We start from the raw sequence: 13,964 nt of genomic DNA on the forward strand, positions 1-13,964 counted from the left end.
TTCTATACAAAGAAAGATAACTCCAATTGAAAATTAATTGCTATTGCACAATATTGTGCAATTAGATATTTCTTGCTATTGTGCAATACTGTGCAATTGAAAATTTCTTGCTATTGCACAATACTTGATATGGAATCCTGATTTGGACCAACTTGAAAACTGGGCCCATAATCAAAAATCAAAGTACATGTTTAGATAAAGCATATCAAATAAGCCCAATAATTTAATTTTTGTTAAAATCAAACTTAGTTTAATTTTGGACCCTTTGGACCTTAATGTAGACCAATTTGAAAACTGGACCAAAAATTAAGAATCTACATACACAGTTAGATTTGGCATATCAAAGAACCCATTTATTCAATTTTTGATGAAATCAAACAAAGTTTAATTTTGGACCCCCATTTGGACCAACTTGAAAACTAGGCCAATAATTAAAAATCTAAGTACATTTTTAAATTCAGCATATCAAAGAACCCCAAGGATTCAATTTTTGTTAAAATCAAACTAAGTTTAATTTTGGACCCTTTGGACCTTAATGTAGACCAATTTGAAAACGGGACCAAAAATTAAGAATCTACATACATAGTTAGATTCGGCATATCAAAGAACCCCAATTATTCAATTTTTGATGAAATCACACAAAGTTCAATTTTGGACCCTTTGGGTCCCTTATTCCTTAACTGTTGGGACCAAAACTCCCAAACTCAAACCCAACCTTCCTTTAATGGTCATAAACCTTGTGTTTAAATTTCATAGATTTCTATTTACTTATACTAAAGTTATGGTGCAAAAACCAAAAATAATGCTTATTTGGGCCCCTTTTTGGCCCCTAATTCATAAACTGTTGTGACCTCAACTCCAAAAATTAATCCCAACCTTCCTTTTGTGGTCATAAACCTTGTGTTTAAATTTCATTGATTTCTATTTACTTATACTAAAGTTATTGTGCGAAAACCAAGAATAATGCTTATTTGGGCCCTTTTTTGGCCCTTAATTCCTAAACTGTTGGAACCAAAACTCCCAAAATCAATCCCAACCGTCCTTTTGTGGTCATAAACCTTGTGTCAAAATTTCATAGATTTCTATTCACTTAAACTAAAGTTATAGTGCGAAAACCAAGAAAATGCTTATTTGGGCCCTTTTTGGCCCTTAATTCCTAAAATGTTGGGACCAAAACTCCCAAAATCAATCCCAACCTTCCTTTTGTGGTCATAAACCTTGTGTTAAAATTTCATTGATTTCTATTCACTTTTACTAAAGTTAGAGTGCGAAAACTAAAAGTATTCAGACGACGACGACGCAGGACGACGACGCCAACGTGATAGCAATATACGACCAAAAAATTAAAATTTTTGCGGTCGTATAAAAAATTCACATGGTTATAAAATCATGAAAAAAGATTGCAGCTAAGTCTTCTAGATAGGACTAAACAGGGGGAAACAAATTGTTCAGATTGTTGAATTATTCAATCATTCAGCAGTGTGCCTAATCATCTGAAATTGTTTTAAAGACTGATCTGCTCAAATGTCAAAATTTGCCTGTTATAGTGGCCATAAGATGTTAACTAGGTGCTCCGCAGGGCACAGCTTTATACGACCGCAGAGGTCGAACCCTGAACAGTTGGGGTAAGTATGGACAAAACATTAAAGCTTGATACAGCTCTGAATTTGGATTGTGATTAAATAGTTGACACAACATAGGTTTCTGACACAGAATGAATGTGGTCTAATGAACTTAAAATTTTTTTTTGCCTTTGAGCAATTCACTATGCTGTTGAATATTAATCCTCTCAAAAAAATGTTTGAAGAAATATTCTTTTTATTTATGAAATCTGAAATAAGAAAAATTGAACCCCCCCCCCCCCCAATTTTTTTTTCACATCCCCCTTTCCCTTATTCCAAAACTGATCTCAATTCAAATTTCTAATGGAGTTTGCAACAATAACTACTCATTTAAATACATCATAAAATATTAAAAAGTAAAAAAATTGCTTGTTATCACTGAATGGTAAAGATTGTTTTAATTTATCAGTTGGTAGTAAAAGTGAATATACATTGTATATTGTGTAAAACAATGATTTAAGTTGATTCAACTACTATTCTGAATAAAGAAAGATAACTCCAATTGAAAATTTCTTGCTATTGCACAATATTGTGCAATTAGTTATTTCTTGCTATTGCGCAATACTGTGCAATTGAAAATACTTGCTATTGCACAATACTGTTGAAGATTTCTTGCTATTGCTGAATACTGTGAAATTGAAAATTACTTTCTATTGCACAATACTTAATGTAATAATTTTGGATCCTGATTTGGACCAACTTGAAAACTGGGCCCATAATAAAAAATCTAAGTACATGCTTAGATTCAGCATATCAAAGAAGCCCAAGAATTCAATTTTTGTTAAAATCAAACTTTTAATTTTGGACCCTTTGGACTTTAATGTAGACCAATTTGAAAACGGGACCAAAAATTAAGAATCTACATACACAGTTAGATTTGGCATATCAAAGAACCCCAATTATTCAATTTTTGATGAAATCAAACAAAGTTTAATTTTGGACCCCGATTTGGACCAACTTGAAAACTGGGGCAATAATCAAAAATCTAAGTACATTTTTAGATTCAGCATATCAAAGAACCCCAAGGATTCAATTTTTGGATTCAGCATATCAAAGAACCCCAAGGATTCAATTTTTGTTAAAATCAAACTAAGTTTAATTTTGGACCCTTTGGACCTTAATGTAGACCAATTTGAAAACCGGACCAAAAATTATGAATCTACATACACAGTTAGATTCAGCAAATCAAAGAACCCCAATTATTAAATTTTTGATGAAATCAATCAAAGTTTAATTTTGGACCCTTTATGCCCCTTATTCCTAAACTGTTGGGACCAAAACTCCAAAAAAAATCAATCCCAACCTTCCTTTTATGGTCATAAATCTTGTGTTTAAATTTCATATATTTCTATTTAATTATACTAAAGTTATGGTGCGAAAACCAAGAAAAATGCTTATTTGGGCCCCTTTTTGGCCCCTAATTCCTAAACTGTTGGGACATCAACTCCCAAAATCAATCCCAACCTTCCTTTTGTGTTGATAAACCTTGTGTTTAAATTTCCATGATTTCTATTTACTTATACTAAAGTTATTGTGCGAAAACCAAGAATAATGCTTATTTGGGCCCTTTTTTGGCCCCTAATTCCTAAACAATTGGAATCAAAACACCCAAAATCAATCCCAACCTTCCTTTTGTGGTCATAAACTTTGTGTCAAAATATCATTGATTTCTATTTACTTAAACTAAAGTTATAGTGCGAAAACCAAGAAAATGCTTATTTGGGCCCTTTTTGGCCCCTAATTCCTAAACTGTTGGGACCAAAACTTCCAAAATCAATCCCAACCTTCCTTTTATGGTCATAAACCTTGTGTTTAAATTTCATACATTTCTATTTACTTAAACTAAAGTTATAGTGCGAAAACCAAAAGTAATAGGACGACGACGACGACGCTGACGCCAACGTGATACCAATATACGACCAAAAAATTTTCAATTTTTGCGGTCGTATAAAAAGCCATCCATTTACATGCTTTATCAACCCTATCTAGTTACTCATATTGGAAAATGTTTTTCTCAAATATTTTAACAAATTTTACCTCAATATAATACTGTTCCTTCACAAATGATCTATCAAATCCAACATTATGTCCAATGACAAGTCTGTCTCTCCATCTACTTTTGTCTGGTCCATGTTGGTCCATTGATGTTTCCAGTGGTATCAAATCTTCAGGCCAGATTTGTGTGGCAAGCTTATTCTTATCCTCCATAACTCGATTACTACACCAAGAATACCTGAAATAAAAATTGAGGATCAAATTATTTTGACTCAACAGAATTTGACAATGGAATCATTATAAACAGCCAGTTATTTTAAGACAAACCTTTAACAAAAATATCAAAGAAAAGTTATTCATCGTGTACTATTCAATGATTCAATAATCCATGTCAAAAGGTCATACATTCATGACACACAAGTACATTATTAAGTTTTTTTTCAATTCTAACATTTATTCATTTGATTCATTTATCTTATGAAATATTTTTTTATTAAGAAAATAAGGCACTTTAACAGCTACTTTGTCAGAAACTCTGAGGAAAATTAAATATTTCATTAGTTGAAAATAAATGGATTTCAAGAAACAATAATTTCAAGAAGTGTGATATACCAAAGAAACAATAGTAAAAATAATTTGTCTTCATGTTGACAAACTTTGTATGGCATATTTAAAATCTAAACCAATTACCAATGTTTAGGAGTAACAGCAGTAGCCATAGTTGGATAATGTCCTTCCTGAACCACTAATTCAATATCAAAAACACATACATCTTCCTCTGGAAAGTCAACGGGTACAGCCTTCCCTGTATCTGAGTCATATTTGGTCCATCCAGCAGACATCACCCACTTACTTGGACATTTTGGCATTTTACTTTCGATTATCATCTCTGCCAGCTTCCTGTATGATTCAGTTTGTTTTTTACCCAACTCTAAGAAATGTTTATCTATGTCTTTGTCTAGGAGTTTCGGCAACTGAAGCTGAACATCAGGAATAATAGGGCAATCTTTGTTCCATAAACCATGACTTTCTAAATGATATTGAACTTTCTTCAATGTTTCAGGATTTACAGATTTGGAAGTTATCTCCGCACTATTTTTACCAAAAATTTGTTCATGTAATTTTTCTGACAACATTTGAATATTAATTGGACTTAAGCGTGCTCTATTGACATCCCCACTGTCATGAAGGTATCTCACATGGGAAGAACTTTGGTTTAAGTTCCTGGTATGCAAAAGATCTTTTCTAGAAGTTATTTTTCTTTGTCTGTACTTGTACTTCCTAAGACACCAAGATATTTTTTGTCCATCTGGGTCTATTTTGACAGATTTCAAACATCCACATGACACTTTACCAATTCTATGCATTTTTTACTATGTGCTTGAGCTGAGGAAAAAAAAGATTTAAATTCATTTATTTAAACTCAAAATAATACCATTCTCATTACATATAATCAACCTGAAAGCAGAAGGCCTAAACTGTTGAACTAAGTGGAGCTTTAGATAGTTGTGTTCTATTGCATTAGTTGAACCAGGTGCTCCACAGGGCGCAGCTTTATACGACCGCAGAAGTCGAAAAAAAACTCCCAAAATCAATCCCAACCTTCCTTTTATGGTCATAAACCTTGTGTTTAAATTTCATAGATTTCTATTTACTTATACTAAAGTTATGGTGCTTATTTGGGCCCCTTTTGGCCCCTAATTCCTAAACTGTTGGGACCTCAACTCCCAAAATCAATCCCAACCTTCTTTTTTGTGGTCATAAACCTTGTGTTTAAATTTCATAGATTTCTATTTACTTATACTTAAGTTATTGTGCGAAAACCAAGAATAATGCTTATTTGGGCCCTTTTTGGCCCCTAATTCCTAAACTGTTGGGACCAAAACTCCCAAAATCAATCCCAACCTTCCTTTTGTTGTCATAAACCTTGTGTCAAAATTTCATAGATTTCTATTTACTTAAACCATGGAAGTTCCTGTCAATGTAATACTTCCATGCATAAACTAAAGTTATAGTGCAAAAACCAAGAAAATGGTTATTTGGGCCCTTTTTGGCCCTTAATTCCTAAACTGTTGGGACCAAAACTTCCAAAATCAACCCCAACCTTCCTTTTATGGTCATTAACCTTGTGTTTAAATTTCATACATTTCTATTTACTTAAACTAAAGTTATAGTGCGAAAACCAAAAGTATTCGGACAACGACGCCAACGTGATACCAATATACGACCAAAAAATTTTCAATTTTTGGGTCGTATAAAAATGCTTTTTTTTGGCCCCTTATTCCTACATATTCAGGAAAATTAACCCCAAACTGAATCCCTGCCTTCCTTGTGTTAAATGGAAACTTGTGGTACAATGCCCGAGAGATCCATACAGTTACACACAAGTTATTGTCTTGAAACTAGAAAAATGCTTGTTTTTGGCCCTTAATTCCTAAACTCTTTGCACAATAATTTATGAATTTACAGCATACAGGAACTAATCTGTTCAAGCTAAATTTAGTGGTTGATTTACCTAGGGGGGGGGGGGGGGCTACTTCCTATAATATTTTTAGTGGTATGAGTGTGCCGCAAAACAGGGTTGCTTTTTCATGCCTAGAACAGGACTGCTTAATTAAATGTTCAAGATACAGTCTAGAACCTGGGTCTAGAACAAAGCAGAATTTTTTTCCTATATACATTAATATAACACAAGGTGTTACATTAAAGTATATAGGAGAAAAAATTCTGACACAAGTGCCTGTGCTAGAACAGCAGCTATTTTTTACGGTCTAGAAAAGGGTATACAATTATTAAGCGTGTCTAGAACAGGGTATGTTTTCCAATATTTCAGTTTAGAACAGGGTATGTTTTGGCAAGTGCAGTCGACACAGTTATACCCAAAAGGATAGTCAATAACCCCCTCCTGTTGACATAATATTTTATAATTATATAGTTTATTATGTTTTCATTGTAGTTGACTAATTTAGATAAAAAGAAAAGAGCCTTAGTGCCTCAGTGGTCTAATTGGTCATACTACTGTATCGCTAGCCTGTCTACACTGAGGTTGGGAGTTTGAAATTGGTTCAGTAGTGTTAAAGAAGAACTTCTTTGAAAAAGCTTATGATGACAGACACCAAGAGTCCAGGACAACATACAATGTAGCTCTCATGGCATCATAACACAATGTATAATAAAACAATGAATTCTAATTATTATAGTATATACTATAAAGTCGAAGAGTTTGTGGAATATTTGATTCAGGGTAGTGGTAATATTGAATTTGCACATGAAAAGTTGTGAAAATTCTGTTGATCAATGCAATATTTATTAGGAAACAGTATATAGGATCAACAAAAACAGCCTTAACATAATTAACTATTTAAATGTGAAAGAGTTATATTTATCTTTTTAATACTGGTTAATGAAATCATACAAGCTGGTCCTTATCTTGTATGCGATCTTGACGCATCTATAGCTACATAGTTAACAAATATTCATGACTTGAATGAGAGATAGGAACAGCACGTTTAGCCAGAAACTGGGAGTTGTAGATTATTAGCATAACTGTATATGTGGTTTTGAGAATAATGTACCAAATAATAACGAAGATATTGTTTTTAATTTTAATAATTCGAGCTAGTAAAACACGGATCTATTAAAGGGGATTCAGCAAATCAAAGAATATTTCTCTATTTAAGTAGATTTTGTAACTTGTTAAGAAAAAAGTTGGTAAGCATGAGCTTATCAAAGAATAACCTTGAGTGTAACCCCAGTAGATATTGTTGATTTTAAATATTGAAAATAATAGTTGAATAGATGCATGTCCCCTCTTATGAAAATTATTTATATTAAATAATTGCATCATTTTTTGTATTGTCCACCTTTGTTAATTGCTCATAACTTTTTTTTAATATTTATGGACATTTAAATTATATATCATCTTTATCCCTTGTAAACACTTTCTAAATGTGGGCCTGTTAAGGGAGTTGGCTTCTCAGTTTCAAAGTAATTAACTTTTCAAAACACTAGTTTAAATTGATAGGGGATTAATAAAGGAATCAAAAGAGCAAAAAAAATATATAGGTCGCCGTGCTTGTTTTCGAGATATTGGTCATTGAAATTTTGGCGGGAAAATATTCTCTCTTGACTTTTCATAGCTTTATCATTGACAAGTTGAAGTTCTCAAAAACTGTTAAAAAGTAATTGAAATTTTATAAGACTTATGCAGATGGCTTATCATTATACATGCAAAAGATTAACAAAAAGAAAAATGGGGGTTACCGGGCAAATTTTTTCAAGGCATTCAAATGGATAAAACCAGAGGATTCCCAAAATCGGACAAAAAATCCAAAACATGACAAGCCAGCTTCCTTAAAACTTGGGTCAGATCAGCATGGGCTGGATTGAAATGGAAGCCCTCTTTGAACAACTAAAAGCATAATCACATCAGACATAGGTGGATCCAGGTGGGCCCTGGGCCCCCTTTCATGAGAAATATTTAATTGGTTATATACTATAGGGAATCATTTACGCATGGCTGGAGCAGCCCCCTCCCCCTTTTAAGTCAATCAGAGGCACTCCCTTATGAAAAGCTCTGGATCCGCCACTGTCAGATCTTATTAATTCATCCTATGCATGTTTTTTTCAATAGAAATAGTGACGTCACAATACATTCTAAATACATGCAGCTTGAAAAACCCATAAATTATAGGACAAATTGTGAAAAGTGGATATCCACAGTAAAATTAACCTCTTTCACAGGTGGAAATGCAACACCTGCTTTATGTTCAAAAGGCAACAAACTGACACACTCCTTTTTATGATTGTTCTTACAGATAAGCTTATTGATTACTAAAATGCCACCTTTTTCTTTTAAAATGTCTTTAAAATAATAAATATCTATTTTGGGCTTTTTAAGCGGGATAAGGGACGTAACTCTCACTAATAATCGAATATACAGCAATCTGCAAACTAGTCATTAGAAAATCTATAAATCTGAACACAATATTGTCCTGTTCATTAAAATAGCTTCTTTGCAGATACCTATTGAAACAATAACACATTTTAGTAGCAATACATCGATAAATTGCAATTTCGTATTTCTGTCGAAATCATAGTCAGCCAAGAGCTTGTTCTGGCTTATGTGCGTTCTAAAAACTACCCATAGTAACAAATATAAATTGTGGTATGATTTCCGACAAGGACGTAGTACATGTTAGTTTTACGTCCTTGTTTCCGACCGACGAGACAATTATCCACCGAGATCAAAGGTTAAGGGTGTTAAACAATGTGTCACTGTGTCACTGTCGTTTCACAACCATAATAAATATACATGTTTTCGCAGTTAATGTCTGTCACTTCATGATGTGTGTCCTTTTTTTATATGAATGTAGCATTCGTGCATAGATCTTATCTCGTTAGTAGTTGTTTCGTTATTAAAGAACAACCCGTCTGGAAGACTATAATCATATTAGTTGGAATTGGCTATGTCATAGCTTTCTGTAAATGAGTGTGCTCCTATTTCGGTGCCTTTTTTGTAAGTTAATTGTTTATTAAAAAACAAATGTAGCAGGTTCAAACCGTTTTAAAAGGCGATTAAAATACAGGTCAAGTCAGGGTTTTTTTTGCCATAATTGTACAAGAGTTTTGGCTTGCCTTTGAAAATGGTATTTCATATATTTCTGAACGAAAGTTATAGTCCAACTTAACCCAACCCTTTGAAATTGTACACACTATGGTAGATCATCGAAGGTCTATTTTTGATGGTTTTGTAAATCCTGTGACCTCTGTCGCAGAAAGCTTAACATTATAGGGATATTGATCTAGCGGCGGCGTTAGTTAACTTATTATAAGCTTCATATTTTAGAAGGTGGAAGACCTGGATGCTTCATACTCTGTATATAGATGTCTTATGTTAGGAAGTTTCCGTCTGTCAATGTCCATTGTCCTTGACCTCTTTTTCATGGTTCAGTGACTACTTGAAAAAAAAGTTGAGTTTTTGTAATGTTAGTTTGTCTCTTATTATGAGAAATGGGATAGCTATCTTTAGTATGTGTGTACCTTGCAAGGTCATCCCGTCTGTCAATTTTTTTTCCACTTGACCCTGACCTAAGTTCATGGGTCAGTGAGCAAGGTTTAGTTTTGGTGGTCAAGTCCATATCTCAGATACTATAAACAATAGATCTAGTATATTTGGTGAATGAAAAAATTGTAAGATGAACATGTCCTACTGGCAGGTGTCATTTGACCTTGACCTCATTTTCTTGGTTCAGTGAGGGTGGTAAACGGTTATTTTTGGTGCAACGTTTTTGGCGTTTATTTCACATGTTTTCGTGTTTTGACGTTTTATTTTTTGTTTTCTCATGTTTGGTTCGACGTGCATGCTTCTTGTTTACCCCTATTTGTTTTCTGTGTTTCATGTTGGTACTCTTAATTTCTCGTACTTGTCCACAATTGATTAGAAAGTAAACCAGGACTGAATTCAAAGTCAGTCCGAAGATCAAGGCCGTAAATAACATTGAGGCATGTAGACAGTTGGCTCTTTTGCGGGTTGGCAAAATAATACATATGTGTATATATGTCTCTGGTATAATAATACAAATTAAAAAAATACTTTTTTTGTTGAATCACTCAGTGAATTTAGGTAATTATAAAGTCAAAAATGAATACCTACGATAAGACAAACAATTATAGTACTCAAAACACAACATAGAAATTAAAAACGAAACCCAACCAAATAACAACATAAACCCAACCAAATAAAAACAGATGTGATCCGTAAAAACACTGAAGTAGATCGTATTCTACATGTGGCACCCGTCGTGTTGCTCGTGTAAGTATAAATCCGACAATAAGACTAGGGTCTTATAGTATTCGATAGTCTGTCGACTCAATTCTGTAAAACAGATAATAATATGCAACGAACTGTTGGTACTCTTAATTTCTCGTACTTGTCCACAATTGATTAGAAAGTAAACCAGGACTGAATTCAAAGTCAGTCCGAAGATCAGGGCCGTAAATAACATTGAGGCATGTAGACAGTTGGCTCTTTTGCGGGTTGGCAAAATAATACATATGTGTATATATGTCTCTGGTATAATAATACAAATTAAAAAAATACTTTTTTTGTTGAATCACTCAGTGAATTTAGGTAATTATAAAGTCAAAAATGAATACCTACGATAAGACAAACAATTATAGTACTCAAAACACAACATAGAAATTAAAAACGAAACCCAACCAAATAACAACATAAACCCAACCAAATAAAAACAGATGTGATCCGTAAAAACACTGAAGTAGATCGTATTCTACATGTGGCACCCGTCGTGTTGCTCGTGTAAGTATAAATCCGACAATAAGACTAGGGTCTTATAGTATTCGATAGTCTGTCGACTCAATTCTGTAAAACAGATAATAATATGCAACGAACTCGTAATGGGTTCCGTTAAATTTTCGTATTGCATGATGATTCAAACTTCCCCACTTGGGATAATATGAACGGTACCAATTTTACTGCACCAGATCTCTTGGATTCTTTGTAAGTAGCAACCCTCTTTCCGTGAAACTAGAGACATATTATTGTATTATATGTCTCTGGTGAAACTGAGGAAATGCAAGCTGATATTACTATAACTATGTGTAGTCTACTTGGGAAACAAAAAAATATTTTTAAGGCCAGTTGTAATGCAATAGAAGAAATATAACGGAATAAAGAGCTATTGTAGATATTTGTTCAGGGGCGGATCTAGGCATTTATACAAAAGGGGGAGGGGGTCTTAACTCGGGATAGTAAGGGGTTTCCAACTATACGTCCCCATTCAAATATAACATGACTATACTTTTAGCATGGATTAATACGAAAAGTTTATCCTATATATGATATAATTATAATGTGTTATATGTCTCTGATTTAATTTAGGATGTTTATAAAAACAGTATTGTGTATAAATTATTTTACTACAATATGTAGTATATGGAAGTTAGTAAGTTAAGAAAACTTGAATTATCGTCTTGACAGGCGAAAAATGAAATGTGACATGAGATTTTGGTGGATTGCTAAAAAGAGTGCAGAAATAGTTTCCTGAAAACATTCTGAATAAAATTCGTGAATAGGTCTATTTCGATTCGACACCTTTAGAGGTAGAATGTAAGACAGATTAAGAATACATTATCTTTTAAAAATACTTTTGTGTTTTTCTTGAACTATCATATAAAAAGCAACTTTGTAAACAAAATGTATTTAAAAAAAAAACATTATGATCAATAATTGTATAAAAAAAATCAATGTGTCAAAGTTGTTAGGTACTTAAATTGCCTAGCTAAATCATTTATCAAATTTTATGAACGAGTAAAACTATAAGTACATGGGATAAAAAGAAATTATTTAAAAAACTTCTCCAAATAAATAAAGACCCTGAATTCTTGGCAAAATTATATAAGCAGACAATACAGCAGAAAGGGGGTCATTCATGTTTTTAAAATGATCAAATTAAATTTCAAGTCAGTGATTGGTTTATTTTGAGACACGCGACTTTGTCAATCACTTACACACTAGGTTTATCAATTAGCTAATCCATGATCTAATTAGATATACAAAGGTGAACGTATCTGTAGTGAAATCGATTATCTATTTGCTACAACATTTACATTATAGCATTCTCTACGATGGACAATTACAGTCATATTTTTCAAGAAATGAAAACAACAAACACAACACACTATATGCTTAAATATTTAACAATAGAAGTCATAGAAGCATTTGCTACAGGCTTTTTTTTTTTTATGAAAGTGCCACTTATATCTATCTTAATTAGTTAACGGTATATGTTAAAAGATGAAAGGAAAATACAATATGTCTATTCCGATTTTCATAAACTGACAACTATAGTCATATTCATATTGCCATGATAGAAAATAAGAAAAATAAACAAACACAATTACTACGCTCATACATTATTAGAATAGAAACAAGAGTTAAATCCTTTTCTATGACACTGAATAAAATGATAAAATCTAAAATTTGTACTAGAGGATGTCGGTTAGACAAACACAGATTATTGTATAATTATATATATGCACATTCCCAGCACTTCTGTTTCGCTGACATTCTCTGTACTAACAACAAAATCAAACAATGTCATTGTTTTAATAATACTGTTATTATTTTTTTTTTATATTTTTATATTTTTGCTCCATTTATATATTACATATATTTATATATATATATATATATATATCTAAATAGGCGATTAAGGGTGTAGGTAGGGATGATTTCTCGTTCAATGACAGAAGAGTTTTTTACAAAATACCAGTACTATGTCTTTGGAAATTCATTTGGAAAAATTGACGCAACTTGCCGATATGGAAAAGGAAAAAACAATCCTTTTTTATTTGCTACATCAATCAAGGGAGACGTCCTTACATTGGTAGCAGTTAATTAGCACATGTCTTGTTATATGTTTCTAAATATTTCTTTTTTTTATAAGTATATCAGAGACGACTAAAAGGTGAACAACCAGATAACATTTCTAAACAATTGTATGATACCTATCAATTAATAATGTATATTTCATCTGAGACTACTATATATGTGTTATAGTAGTCTCAGATTTCATTAGGGACTATCATTTGCTTTTTTTTCATTTTCCTATTACATGTATTTTCTGTTTTGTGTTTTTATCTCTACACATATATATATTTCTTAGTAACTTAGTCAACCATGTTTGTCAAAGTTTCATATAATTACTCGCCAAAACGTAATACTAAGTATATATACATAATATTTATGTTATATGAATTTAAGGCGCAATTACTACATAAGTAAACCGCCTACCAAAACCAATAACAACAGCAACATTTGAAGTGCAAAAAGCAAAATATATAATTATTTTTTTTCAAAACAATTATTTATCGATCATGAAGCATTTAAAAGATTTAATCTACTCAATGATGTTAGTTATACGTCCTTGATCTGCTTTACTCGAATCTTCACATACTTATGGTAAAAACAAGGACGTATGTTAGTTATACGTCCTTGTAAAAAATAAGAAAATTTCAATCTTTATCTCTCTGTCGACATTGACATTTTCCGTATACTCACACGGTATCATATATGATTATCTTAATATTAAAAAAGCTTATCATATATAGGCCTTATATAAATAGAAATATATTCCTAACTTTTTTTTAATTCACAACATTGACAGACTATTAAGAAAAGTGCTTTAGGGAACAGTCATTATTTATCAGATGAGGGGGTCGGTGCATTTTAGGGGGGTCATTGCCAAAAATATCATACCACTGGGGGAGGGGGGGGGGTTACCCAATAAAGGTTTTTATGTCTGACTTGTATATAAATTGTTG

General features: G+C 32.4%; 1 protein-coding gene across 2 annotated transcripts in view; it reads right to left on the reverse strand.

Annotated features, from left to right (window-relative positions):
- Positions 1-8,743, reverse strand: part of LOC143072023 (DNA polymerase subunit gamma-1-like) — a 36,915-nt gene extending 28,172 nt beyond the window's left edge. Inside the window, exons 1-3 of one of the 2 annotated variants that reach the window (XM_076246787.1) lie at positions 8,643-8,743; positions 4,308-5,003; positions 3,660-3,855 (exon numbers count right to left, since the gene is read on the reverse strand). In XM_076246787.1, coding sequence (XP_076102902.1) covers positions 3,660-3,855; positions 4,308-4,984 — 873 coding nt within the window. In that variant the 5' untranslated portion in view covers positions 4,985-5,003; positions 8,643-8,743. Of the gene's footprint in view, positions 1-3,659; positions 3,856-4,307; positions 5,004-8,432; positions 8,515-8,642 lie in introns of those variants that run through there. The other variant, XM_076246788.1, reaches the window with a different exon arrangement.
- Positions 8,744-13,964: the final 5,221 nt, after the last annotated feature.

This window comes from Mytilus galloprovincialis, chromosome 4 (assembly GCF_965363235.1).
Source record: "Mytilus galloprovincialis chromosome 4, xbMytGall1.hap1.1, whole genome shotgun sequence".
Classification (NCBI taxonomy): domain Eukaryota; kingdom Metazoa; phylum Mollusca; class Bivalvia; order Mytilida; family Mytilidae; genus Mytilus; species Mytilus galloprovincialis.